Raw genomic sequence first — 13,269 nt, 5'->3', positions numbered from 1 at the left:
ATGGAAGGTCCCTGCAAAATTTCATTGAAATTGGTTCAGGGGTTTTGGAGAAGAAGTCGAAAATGTAAATTGTTTACGGACGCACGACGGACGACGACGGACAAAAGGCGATCGCAATAGGTCACTTGAGACTTTGTCTCAGGTGACCTAAAAAATCTTACAACACCTGTCTATGGTTACACTTTCAAAAGGTTCATATGTTCAATAAGACTTAAAATGTTGCAAATTCAATTGAAAACTGACCAGAGCCCTTGTTTGATCACTTTTATCAGTTATCAGAAAGTTAAATATATGTTGACACAATTTATATTTCTACAATACAACTTTAAGTTAAGTTGAGAATTAGTTTAACATCCATCTACAATATTACTGTTGGGATAGTTACATTAGAGCTCACTAATATACCTTCCTAACTAAAAATTACCACGGATAAAAATGGTTGATTTTGCTTTAACAAATTTCTTTATCCGATATTATTTTGAGGTTCCTGTTAAGACAGTCTGCTGCATCTTATACAGACATGAATATTTTACTGTACAAGGTGTGCTCAATCCACAATGCAACAGGAGACGTGTAGGCAATCATTGGCTCTTGCCTTCTTGAAACAAAATCTTGTGTTGCCTAGTTTTTTTTTATTGAAAGGACAAAATAAAGGAAAACACATATTGTATGGTGCTATATTGCTACCACACTTACCAGAGGAGATATGCTTCTGAAGTTGACTGGTTTCAGTTTGCCAGGTTTAAGACGAGGAGCAGGATCAGGTTGTTCATCAATCTCCTCTATGAGTTGGCGAGATGTTTGGAGACGCTTTACTCGATGTGCCACAAACGCAGGCAAGTCTTGTTCCATGTCTGCTAGTCCTGGATACCGTAGCAAGTCAACGTCCTAAACCACAAAAAAAACCAAATATTTATAAAAGGTTCAAAAGAACAGAAACCATCATTTTATTAGAATTTATGTTTGTAAATTCAATAATGTTCAAAGAATGTGCTTGTCTTTATGTCAACTGATGTTTCTAACCAAGTTTGATACCTCTTTGCCAATTATATGTATGGACAAAGAAAAGAAGTAAAGGACCTGAAATTTTTAGAAAAAAGTTTAGTATTTAAATTATGACAAAATAATGGCACAAAGACTCAACAACTTAGACAAACCACAAAGTGTGTTGCATATAACTCTACATTTTATTTTCGTATTACTTTGCACCATCCATAACATTTTTAAAATATATTTATTGCATACAACTATTTTTGAAGAATGCTACAGAAGCGAAAAAAGTGTCTACTAAGTCTTACTTTGAAGGGGTCATACTCCAACATGGCCAGGACAGAAGAGGACGTATTAAAAGTGATGCCCCCAGTTTGGAATGGAGACACAATCGGACGTTCGTCAAACAGGCTTGGATGGTTGCAAACCTTACGAAGCTGCATCAGGATGTTGATGACGCTCATGAAGTGACCACTGGCTAGAGTCTCTTTTGTCCTGTGGTCAAAACGGTTGTCAATGGCTGACTTTAGATCAAATGTCAATGAAAATATTTATGTCCCAACTACTTCCACAGATTACAAATTGTTAAAAATTTCTAAAAGAAAACCTCTGATGAATTCAAATTTGCAAGTTTGAACACCTCGTAATTTTATTTTAAAATGAATACAATCGACTTCCATATAGCAATAGATCCAGCCCTGCTTACCCATGTTTAAACTACAATGGGATTGTTCAAACATAAAATCTGATTACCAAAAGTGACAGATGTCGCATCACATACAGATGACACTTCAGTATTGCCATGCTACTAGTCTGTTTACAACTCAAAGCAGTCCCCAACCATCATTCCCCGATTCATTACTTAATTAATTTGTTTCCTATACATGTGCCAAAGCAAACAGGTGGTCTGTCAAACTAACTCAACTGTTACTGCAGTCTCTTCCCCATCCTCCACATTCTGACACATAACAATTAAATTTCCATCAATACTCGAGAAAACATGGAACTCGGATTACATACTGGACTGTGCTTTATGATTTAGCAAGTTGAAAATGAACTTGATAATACATAATTGATATGCAAGTAAAAAAATATGTTGACCTGGATTGTTCAAACTCGTTTTTAAAATTAGCAGTAATAATTTCCAGTAATTTTAACAGGATTGACAATATTAAATTTTGTTCAATTAGACATTTACCCTACCCATAAGTAAACCAGATTTGACAGGTAGTTTCTAATTACAATCCACTTTACACTTGATCCATCGCAGTACTAGATCTGTCAACTTTTACTTTTATTTAACTTTTTCCGGACATTTTGTTAATTAATAGTATACACAATCACATTTTTGCATTCTTCATTATAAATAGCAGTATCACACTGGTCGATTCATGGCATACCAAACTGAACATCAGGAGATAATATAAATTGTAGCCAGCCAATAGGAAACTGGTCAGTCAAGACGAGAGTGACCAGGGCAAAATGCTGCTTTTATGTCCGAGTTACATTAGCACCACAGACACTAGACAAGTGACTTGGTGACTCTATGTCTCGACTCCCTCAACAGGCATTATTAGGCTGGCAGGGGTTTGCCAGCTATTTTGGGGAAGGGCCCCTAAAGCAGAAATATCATCAACATTTGGCACAAATTAGAAAAATATCATGAATTTGGGGAAAAAAACACCCTAGTTTGAAGCATGGGACTTCATGGACATCCCAGCTCCTTGCAAAATCTACACAATTTGAAGTCCATTCATAAACTGACTTAAGATATGCTGGGAAAACCTGTATTACACCGTTTTATGGGACTTTATGCATTGTTCAAACCTGTTTTTTTAAATTAGCAGTTATAATTTCCAGAATTTGAGCTGGATTGACAATATTAAAATATGTTCTATCAAATTTCCAGATTTGAAAGTTAGTTAGTTTCTAATTACAATCCACTTTACACCTGATCCACTGCAGTACTAGATCAACTTTTACTTTTATTTAACCTTTTCCTGACATTTGTTAGGGCTATTCCAGTTAAAAATGTCACCCACTAGCGGACGTTCATGAAAATAACTCGTGAAAATCACTCGTATACCATGTCATACAATGAAAAAAATCACTTCTGTTCCTGGTAGCAATTACTGATAATAATAAATACAATTCTGTGTCATGTTTTGAGAAACAGATCGCTTCTGTGCTATGATGCCACTGGTCGATCCATGGCATACCAAACCGAACATCAGGAGATAATATAAATTGTAGCCAGCCAATAGGAAACTGGTCAGTCTAAGACGAGAGTGACCAGGGCAAAATGCTGCTTTTATGTCCGAGTTACATTAGCACCACAGACACTACAGACAAGTGACTTGGTGACTCTATGTCTCGACTCCCTCAACAGGCATTAGGCTGACAGGGGTTGCCAGGTATTTTGAGGAAGAACCCCTAAAGGAGAATTTGGGAAAATATCATCAACATTTGGAAAAAAATAGATTCAACGTGAAGCATGGACTTCATGGACATCCCAACTCCCTGCAAATCTACAAAATTTGAAGCCCATTCATAGATATGCTGGGAAAACCTGCAAAACATTGTATTTATGGTCAGGTAAAAAAGGTCAGATGGAGGACAGTGACCTTATTTTATGCTGCAAAATACCCCCTTTCCATGATGTACCTATACACAATGTTTGATATAAATTTGTGAAAATGTTTTATATTGCAATACTTAAAAGAGTATTGCAATGTTTTTATCTATAGCCTTATTTTAACACAATGCTTTGCATCTGTGTATCACCGTACATCCAGTCTAAGGAGTATTGTCATACATGTTGTTTCTAACATCTGTGTATCACCGTACATCCAGTCTAAGGAGTAATGTCATACATGTTGTTTCTAACATCTGTGTATCACCGTACATCCAGTCTAAGGAGTAATGTCATACATGTTGTTTCTAACATCTGTGTATCACCGTACATCCAGTCTAAGGAGTAATGTCATACATGTTGTTTCTAACATTTGTTCACTTGTTTAACTGATGGACAAGAGGCCTATTAATGCACATAACCATGTCAGAATTTGGTACCTACTTGCCCTGAGACATGAAGTCATCATACAAGAAACGTTGACGCTTTGACAGTTGACACATGACTACATGTTCATATTTCTTTGGCATTTGTTTTTCCACATCCGCTTTTAACCTCCGCAACAAAAACGGTCGAAGCACCTGAAAGTTAATATTTATAAATGATAAGAGATTCGATATAAATACATTTTGCTGTCATTATAGACATTAATTAGAGTGTTACCCTACCACTTTATATTCTAGATTTTTCCCCAATTCATTCATGAGTATAGCAAAACAAAAATACATTTATGATTCTGGTAAAAGCTACAAGAAAAAAAATTCAATCTGAAAACCAAATAATTTCCATATGATCAATCTATTTACACCAATATCTTATTACAACAATTGAAAACAATATACAGATTGGGATTTTGTTTGGAGAAGGTTAATATTGCATTTGGACAATATTCATGTCGCAGGATGGGTACAATCTCAGCCAGGCCGAGGTTGTGTAAAACGTGGACATTTCACCTTGTGTAAACGTTTGATGAGGCTTTCGTTGTACTCATGGCTGCCCTCAATCATACCAGTGAGGGGGTTGGCAAACCACTCCTTGAACTCGCGGTGGGACTGGAACACATTTGGCATGAGGAAGTGCATCAGGGACCAAAGTTCCATCAAATTGTTCTGGAGAGGCGTACCAGTTAGCAACAGGCGGCGCTGGCTTGAGAAATTCAGCAATGTTTGCCAACGCTGGGACTTGAAATTTTTTATATTCTGAGCCTGTAAAAAAAGTTTGAATGATTTAGTTTTGATCAATATCATATAATTTCTGAGAGTGTAAGGAATGAAAGATGATTTATTTTTTATCAAGAGACAAATTCAGCTTCTCATTAATCATGAAAGAGAAAATCATTCACAGTGCATTTTCTCACTTTTACAGTTCAGTTTAAGATTTTTAATATGAACGAAATAAGGTTTTCTATATCTTTGTCTTGTCAATAGCATTCCGCTTTCATGTTATTGAATGATCTGTTCATCAGTGAATATATCAGCTAGTACACATGAAACCCCAACATCACTCATGTTTCTGATGTTCATGTTTAGACACAGTCTACTGCATCACCTAACAACATCAGATTTTGATGTACGAGACTTACTCAATCCACAGTGCCACAACGACGTGCAGGCTATCATTTGTCTCATCAACTTCATGCAGATGTACTTTCTGAACTTTTAAGTTTTAACCAAATACCTTATTGAAAGAACTTCAATGTGATTTGACACTTTAATTTCATTTTTTAAACGAAATTTGGTGTATGACAAGAGCTCCCACCTCGTCCAGAATGAAGTATTTCCACTTCTTCCTCCTGAAAGACTGGTGGTCTTGGATTACAAGTTTGTACGAGGTAATACACACATGAAAGGCATTGGTTTTGGTCCAACCCTGGAATAGATGTGTTGAAATTAGATCTGTTCCAAATACATTCTGTGATTAGTCCTGCATCAAAATATTGTTAAAATAATTTGACTAAATTAGGTATACAATAACGAAACATATTACGCCCGTCGAGACATTATATGAGCAGTTGTCTGAATGGTTGTACATAAAGGGCTACAACTCCATAAATTATGGTTGGACAATGGTGGTTGTCGAACTTGTCCGAGCTATAATGGCTAAGAACCTTCCTATGAAGTTTGAAGTTAATCCATTGAAAATCACTCGTGATATCGACCGGACACCGTTTGGCCCAAACACCCACCGCCTACATGATAACGCATGGTTCATACAAACTTTTTCAAACAATTTAAAATTCAAGGACTTTTCAAGGACCTTTTCACCTTTTTCAAGGCAATTTTCAAATGAAATATTAGGTCCTTGTATATACAAAATTTGAATCTACAGTCTATGACTACAGACAACATAACCAATAAATAAATTCAGACGTTTTAATAATGCTTTGTTTTGTGTTCTCTAGATCAACAGTCCTTTAGAGCTTAAACCTTCTCTTCAATCAAGTTTGTCGAGGTTTTGCACTGTTCAACTTTTTTTTTTTGCACTCTTGCGAAGAGAATTAGAATGGGACAAGTGGGTAAGATTACTCTGTCTCCGCCCTAAGGGCAAGAATTAGAATGGGACAAGTGGGTAAGATTACCTCGTCTCCGCCCTAAGGACAAGAATTAGAATGGGACAAGAGGGTAAGATTACCCCGTCTCCGCCCTAAGGACAAGAATTAGAATGGGACAAGAGGGTAAGATTACCCCGTCTCCGCCCTAAGGACAAGAATTAGAATGGGACAAGAGGGTAAGATTACCCCGTCTCCGCCCTAAGGACAAGAATTAGAATGGGACAAGTGGGCAAGATTACCCTGTCTCCGCCCTAAGGGCAGGAATTAGAAAGGGACAAGTGGGTAAGATTACCCCGTTTCCGCCCTAAGGGCAAGAATAAGAATGGGACAAGTGGGAAAGATTACCCTGTCTCCGCCCTAAGGGCAAGAATTAGAATGGGACAAGTGGGAAAGATTACCCTGTCTCCGCCCTAAGGGCAAGAATTAGAATGGGACAAGTGGGCAAGATTCCCCTGTCTCCGCCCTAAGGGCAAGAATTAGAATGGGACAAGTGGGTAAGATTACCCCGTCTCCGCCCTAAGGGACAACACATCTGCTGATTTTTACAGCGGTTCTTGGTCCTGTTGGGACTGCTTTAGTTTTTTCTAAGATCGTTAATATCCTCCTCCAATTCAGTCCCATTCAGTTTTCTCAACTTTCATGCCAAGTAATGTTTTTTTTTTTGAAATGACGCCCTGAGCATGTTGATGTTTCACACCTTTCGCATGACTTTTCATTCAATGCCGACTCTCCCATTCAACGAACAGTGAACTTTAAAACGGTCACATTTAACTTCCCTGGCCCAGTTAAGTCCCCTCCCACTTCCTGTTGTATATATAACGATTACTACGTAATTATGATCATGACTCACCCACATTGAATCAACAGACGGATGTATATATATACACTGCGCATCATGAATTACCTCCCTTCAATCACGCAGTGGTGGTGACTAAAGCCCCGGATCGGAACCCAAAACTTTTAACCCAACGACGCCGATAATCAGAATGATAGCATCAAGTTTGCGAAAATTAACGATTTTTTTTATATATTTATATGAGACGCAGTTAACATTCGAAATTGTTGAAAATGTAATAATCAAGGACTTTTCAAGGCCCTCTAGCTAAATTCAAGGAGTTTCAAGGCCAAAAAAAGTTTTCAAGGACTTTTAACATAACACATCCTGTCATTTGACGGGCGTACAAAAAGAATGTTTCATAAAGAACTGCATTAATTGTAATAATTCAAGTTTACTTTTCTTGCAATTTTACAGCTGCATAAAGTTTGTTCATTACATACCAAATAAAAACAAACCCTGTCACAGGAAAGCAGTACGCTCCAGGTCAGAATAGCTCTTTCACAAGCATAAATTTCTTATCAATGAAATTTCAAGCAGATTATAACAGACCCTTTTATTTTGGTGTAGGACAGAAATGTTGTTGAGCATAATACAACATGCCCATGTCAATTTCAAAATATCATATAAAGTAGTTTCTTGAGAAAGATGCTTTTGCCACTTAAATTTTGTCTTGTATGTTCCTGTATGCACATCTTCATCATGAACACACCACTTGTTATAAAAATGATCATGAACACACCACTTGTTATAAAAATGATCATGAACATACCACTTGTTAAAAAAATGAAGTGCTATTCATTTAAGTTAAAATTCGGCAAAAACACTGGGTAGATACCTGTCGCTTCAGTTTCCTCTCCTTCTGATTGCCATAGTAGGTGAGGATCTTGAAGGCCGGACACCACTTCTTGATTTCCATCTCCCAGTTCAGCATCACACTGGTGGGCACAACGATCAAGTGTGGGCCCCAGATACCTACAACAGATGTCTTGTTATACATTTCTGCCAACTCTAAAGGAAAACTTGCACCTTAAGCTGGGAAGAATTCATTTCCTTACTCATTTTTGTTTTTCATTACTATTTGTAACAAAGTTGTTGGAAAACATTAAAAAAGTAATAATAATGAACTTGTCTGAAAGGCAATTACAGATATTTCATTAAGTCCATTAGGTTGCTTTAAACCAAGTTGATTAAAGGAATGTGTAACAAACAAGCAATGAACAATACACTCTTTACAAAAAATTACAACATAATAGTTATTCCACACATGAATATTTGGTGGGCTGGGAGGAACTTCTGATAATTTATGAGTGGTGGAGTCTTTAATAGTTAACATTTGTGTAAAATGATATCTCTCCACAAAATTATACACTTTGCTAGAGGATTATGTGACTAAGACTACCTTTATCACAGGCTAAGTGGGCTAGAAGAGCTATGGTCTGAATGGTTTTGCCCAGACCCATCTCATCAGCAAGGATTCCGTTGAGACGCTTTTCATACATGGTGGCCAGCCAGTCTAACCCAACATGCTGGTACTCTCTCAGTGTATGCTTGATGAGGAAGGGCACCTTGGTCTTTACCTGGAAAGGAACATACACACATGTTTACCCGACATGTAGACAATAACACATGGTTTGAGCCTACTCACAAAAGCTCATACCACAAGGTTTCAAATCCCAATACACTGGAACTATAACATGGCTATTGTGACTATATCTCTGTTGATCATTAGTCCATTTCTACAAATCTTTGTTAATATACCATAAAAACTAGTGTAATTTGTGCAGTTTTTGTGTGTTAATCTAAGTTTGAAGTAGGGGGTGTGCAAATTACATAGCTATAGACGTTTTCAGGATTTTTTTAAGAAAGATTGACGAATTGCATGGTCCACCATCTTGAAAAGACGGGACTTTCTCTGGATCTGTTTGTACACAGAACTTGCAGACAGATGAGCATTTAACTATTTATTCTGAATTAAAAATTAATAAAAGATGCAAAATAGATATTTGTGCTGCTATATGAATTGATAAGGCAATTAACTTAAGTTATTAAATTAATCAAAAAATCAAAATGAAGTTGGCAAACACCATCCTCTTACGGTAGATGCATATCAATTACGTTCTCAGCGGCTAACATTTTGGCAGCAAATTTATAGGCCCATCATCTTCACAAGATAAAACAGGATACAGAAACACTGCATTTTAAAAATTAATTAATGTGTGACAAGTTCGTAACCAACCTGTCTTTCAATTCCTGTCATGAACACACCACATCATGTTTCAATAGTACTGTACTGATAAAATATCTGGTGTTGTTTGATTGAGAAAACATCACACTCCATATTTTGTCGGTGATGAGCTATAAATCATTCATGGATATTATCAAATATAATTTGTATTATTGTCTCCAACTATGGTGGGGAAGCCCTTTGTCCTGTAAGCCAAAATACTAGTGTCAACTGGAAACCGTGAAATGTGTAATTTTGCCCAACTAGAGTGATAGGATTATAAGTGGACTAAGTTTCAGGTACAAAAAGGTTATCTTGAAAGGTTTTGACATTTTACTCCGGAAACACTATCTGTTTCCATGGTAACCAATTCAAAAAAAATAAAATTAAAAAAAAAAACTACATAGCAAAAGGCACTACCAGAATGCTAGCTTGATAGTTATACAAAGTTTCAGGTAGTTATCTTGGAGCGATTTTGGAGTCGTGATCCATACAACTGAAATTTGTAATTTGGCCTATCTGTTTCCATGGTAGCAGAAAAAGTGCTAAATGGAGAACTTCTCCATAGCAAAAGGCACTACTTGAGTACTAGCTTGATAACTGTACAAAGTTTTGAGTAGTTATCTTAAACGGTTTCAGAGCTCTGGTCCGGATAATGCCTATCTGTTTCCATGGTAACACATTTTGTGGGGGATAATAATTAGGGTCATAATAGGTGTCTACTAATAATTTTCAACTTGAGGTAGGAATCTATGATTACTACACTAAACATTATATATAATTACTTGTGAAGGGTTGTGCAAGACAATGAATGTTTATGTAAGTTGGGTTGGTGTGTGCCGAAATGCGCACGTGTTCAGTCTGATGTTACGGCATGCTTTAAAGAAAACAAACATTGATTTGCATCTGCATCAAGATTTTAAGTAATTAAATTTATAAACATTTAATTAATAAATGATATTAGAAAGTGGATATTTGTATCAAAGTTTCGTGTCGGGGGTCAATTTTCCGGGCATTTTGGACATCGTTTTTGAGGGGGAAAATTGATGCGCAAAATATACGAGTAGATGCTTTTATCAGTATTTTCAGCCAAAAAAAGTACAAGCGCAAATTACACGAGTTTTTACGGTATATCAAAACAATGCATTTTCAGAAATAACACACCTCAATTAAAAACGAAGGACATAAACAACACAAATAAGCCAGTTACAATACATTCATATTTGAAACTATTCACATCTAAAAGTGGAGATGAAATAATGTCAATGAAATCTTGTAAAACAGAAAAGATACAACAGCTATCAAAATTCAATGATATTTGTTTGATAAAATAAGATGGAATCTACAGTTGTTTTTCCACTTTTTGTAAGAAAAGAATATTTATATAAATATATAAGGAAATGGCACATGTAAGCAATGTTGTAGTGTGATCCCTTTTCAAACATGCTTCAATCAGGCCATGATCTTACCTCTGTGGTCTGAAGTGTGTAACCTTTTGGTTGTAAACTCTGGGCTTCTGCTGCAATGTCCACCAGTTCTTTACCAGGACCTTTTTCTTCAGCATCACCCTGAATACACAACATTTGCCATCATCATCCTCAATCTCTTACAACGATTTCAACATATACAATTCAGGTAGCAGTATACAGTAGAAATGGCCCGACTCTGATAAACAAGGCACATGTTGAGGAAATGTAAACACAGTGGATTTACCCTACACAACACATGTATACATGTATATATATTTGTAAACTGCCTTACATTTACAATCCATATTAAGTACTGAGAAGTGTATAAACCTCTTTTTTCTATGTTTGTCACTTGTGTGAAAACCATGGTTACCACATCAAAAATTACCAAAAAATGCCAAAATTGCTATTTTTAACCCAAAACTTGACCCCCGCAACTAGTGATTAAGCTCTGTCTGAAATTAAAGATTACCTACCTGGTTGCAGAATTATCTGGGTCCCAGTAAAGTTGTAAAACTTGATTTTTTGCAATTTTGCGTCGTGTGCTGTTGTCAAAATTTTACCTCCTGTAAAGCTAGCTTTTCATGTGTACGCACCCTTTCGGATTATGGCCAAAATTTTATTCTCGAACCAAAAAAATCTTCTTTCTTTTTTACAAATGTGAAGCTCACATAGCCCACTTCATCATGCTTATACCAATTTTAGTACAGTTTTATTTTTATANGAGACTTGCTTAATCATCAGTGCCAAAGGAGACATACAGGCCATCATGTTTCATAACAAGAGGCCCAAGTGGTCACCTGAGTTATATTATAGGTACTGTTGACATGTGGAAATCAACATGTAAACAAAGTGAAATACAATACTTGTCACCAAAGGTTAAGAACTTTAAAAACTATTCAAATAAATGATTTTGCTATTGAGAAATATAACATCTATTGTTATTTAGCCAATTTTCCTCTCTGGCCAACCCCTGGGAAACCGATGATACACTTAGGACCTTTCTATCCATGAAGAGTATTTTTGAATTTTCCCCATTCGGGCCCCACCCCTCCAGTCCCTGAGGATGTGGCAGTATCTGATTTTCTCATTCCATCTAATTGCCATCTGGCATCATAATCATTCTAACCAAGTATTAATAATTTCCAGATGAAAATTGACAAAATATGCCCAAAAGTGTTATTTCCCTATATAAATATTGTAAACTTTACCGCCTCCCCAAGAGAGAACAGATGGCCCGGGGGTACTGAAATTTACAATATAAAGCCTCTGATCATCTTTCCACCCATCCAGAGAAATTGACTGTAGTACCTGTGAGTCTCAAGAAGATTTTTGAAATATTGGTTAATTTTCTCTTTGGGGCTCTGCCCTGGCCCCTGGGGTTGAGGCAGGAATCCCAATTTTACAATATGATACCTTGCCCCTGGGGTTGAGGCAGGAATCCCAATTTTACAATATGATACCAATATGATACCATCTTCCTTCAAGGATGATTCTCAACAGGTAAGAATGATTTCCTATAGAAAATTGACAAAATATACCCAAAAGTGTTATTTCCCTATATAAACTATAGTAAACTTGACCCCCTACCAAAGGGAGAACGGATAGCTCGGGGGTACTGAAATGTACAATTTACATAAAGCCCTTGACGATCTTTCCATCCATGCAGAGAAATTGACTGTACTTCCTCAGAGTCTGGAGAAGATTTTTGAAATATTTTCTCTTTGGGGCCCCACCCTGGTCCCTGGGGTTGGGGTAGGAATCCTAATTTTACATATACCAAGGATGATTCTGACCAATTTTGAAAAAAAAATGATCTTCTGGTTCTTAAGAAGTTGAAAATGTAAAAAGTTTACGGACGACGTACGAAATGCGATCAGAATAGGTCAAGAATATAAGTCACTTGAAAGTCATTTTAAACAAGGCAAAGCATTGCAAGGCAATCCGTAGTCCCCCCACCAGTAATGATTTCTATGTTTAACAAAAAGTACACTTATGTCAGGATGCACCTACTGTTAGGAAAGTATCCCGATACATAATACAACATTAAAGGCATCTCTGTAATGGTTAAGTTGTTTTGTTAAAGGTAAGGTCACAGGTCAAAGCATAGATCACTGTGAGGTCATAGTGACCTACTTCTTGCACTTGGCCATCCCAAGATGTCCTTGCAACCAAATATGGTTACTCCAGGTGAAATAATACAAGAGGCCCAGAGGGCCTGTATCGCTCACCTGGATACCTAAGCAATCATGGCAAACTATTCTCCAAATGAGATCAAGGGAATATGCCAGACCCCAAGGCCAATCCTTGTAGCATAGCTATATTAGATTTTTCATGCCCAGCAATTTTATGTATGGTTATGAGGTGGGGATCTCAACTGTTTCCAAGCTTTGACTCAGAAACTAGGTCCCTCGAGTTGTTGCCAGACTCAAGGATCGATTCTAATATCGTGAATGCATTTGTCTCTTTTTGCCAAGCATTTGTATATATAGTTTTGGGGTGGGGATCTCAACCGTTTCAAAGTTATGACCCAGGGGCCAAGTCTGCAAGGGTGGGGCAGACCCT

At 36.9% G+C, this 13,269-nt stretch overlaps 1 protein-coding gene across 2 annotated transcripts in view; it reads right to left on the bottom strand.

The window, feature by feature from the left end:
* LOC110455353 (helicase domino-like) overlaps nt 1–13,269 on the bottom strand; it is a 105,071-nt gene that overhangs the window by 48,781 nt on the left and 43,021 nt on the right. For both annotated transcript variants that reach the window (XM_021505434.1, XM_021505435.1), the window contains 8 exons: nt 10,705–10,803; nt 8,411–8,588; nt 7,847–7,983; nt 5,381–5,491; nt 4,576–4,827; nt 4,067–4,203; nt 1,299–1,485; nt 697–888 (listed from right to left, as the gene is read on the bottom strand). In XM_021505434.1, coding sequence (XP_021361109.1) covers nt 697–888; nt 1,299–1,485; nt 4,067–4,203; nt 4,576–4,827; nt 5,381–5,491; nt 7,847–7,983; nt 8,411–8,588; nt 10,705–10,803 — 1,293 coding nt within the window. The remainder of the gene's footprint in view (nt 1–696; nt 889–1,298; nt 1,486–4,066; nt 4,204–4,575; nt 4,828–5,380; nt 5,492–7,846; nt 7,984–8,410; nt 8,589–10,704; nt 10,804–13,269) is intronic.

The sequence above is a fragment of the Mizuhopecten yessoensis genome, unplaced genomic scaffold, assembly GCF_002113885.1.
Source record: "Mizuhopecten yessoensis strain PY_sf001 unplaced genomic scaffold, ASM211388v2 scaffold8205, whole genome shotgun sequence".
NCBI lineage: Eukaryota > Metazoa > Mollusca > Bivalvia > Pectinida > Pectinidae > Mizuhopecten > Mizuhopecten yessoensis.
Note: the sequence above shows the minus strand (reverse complement) of the source record. Positions and strands in the feature narration are given on the sequence as shown.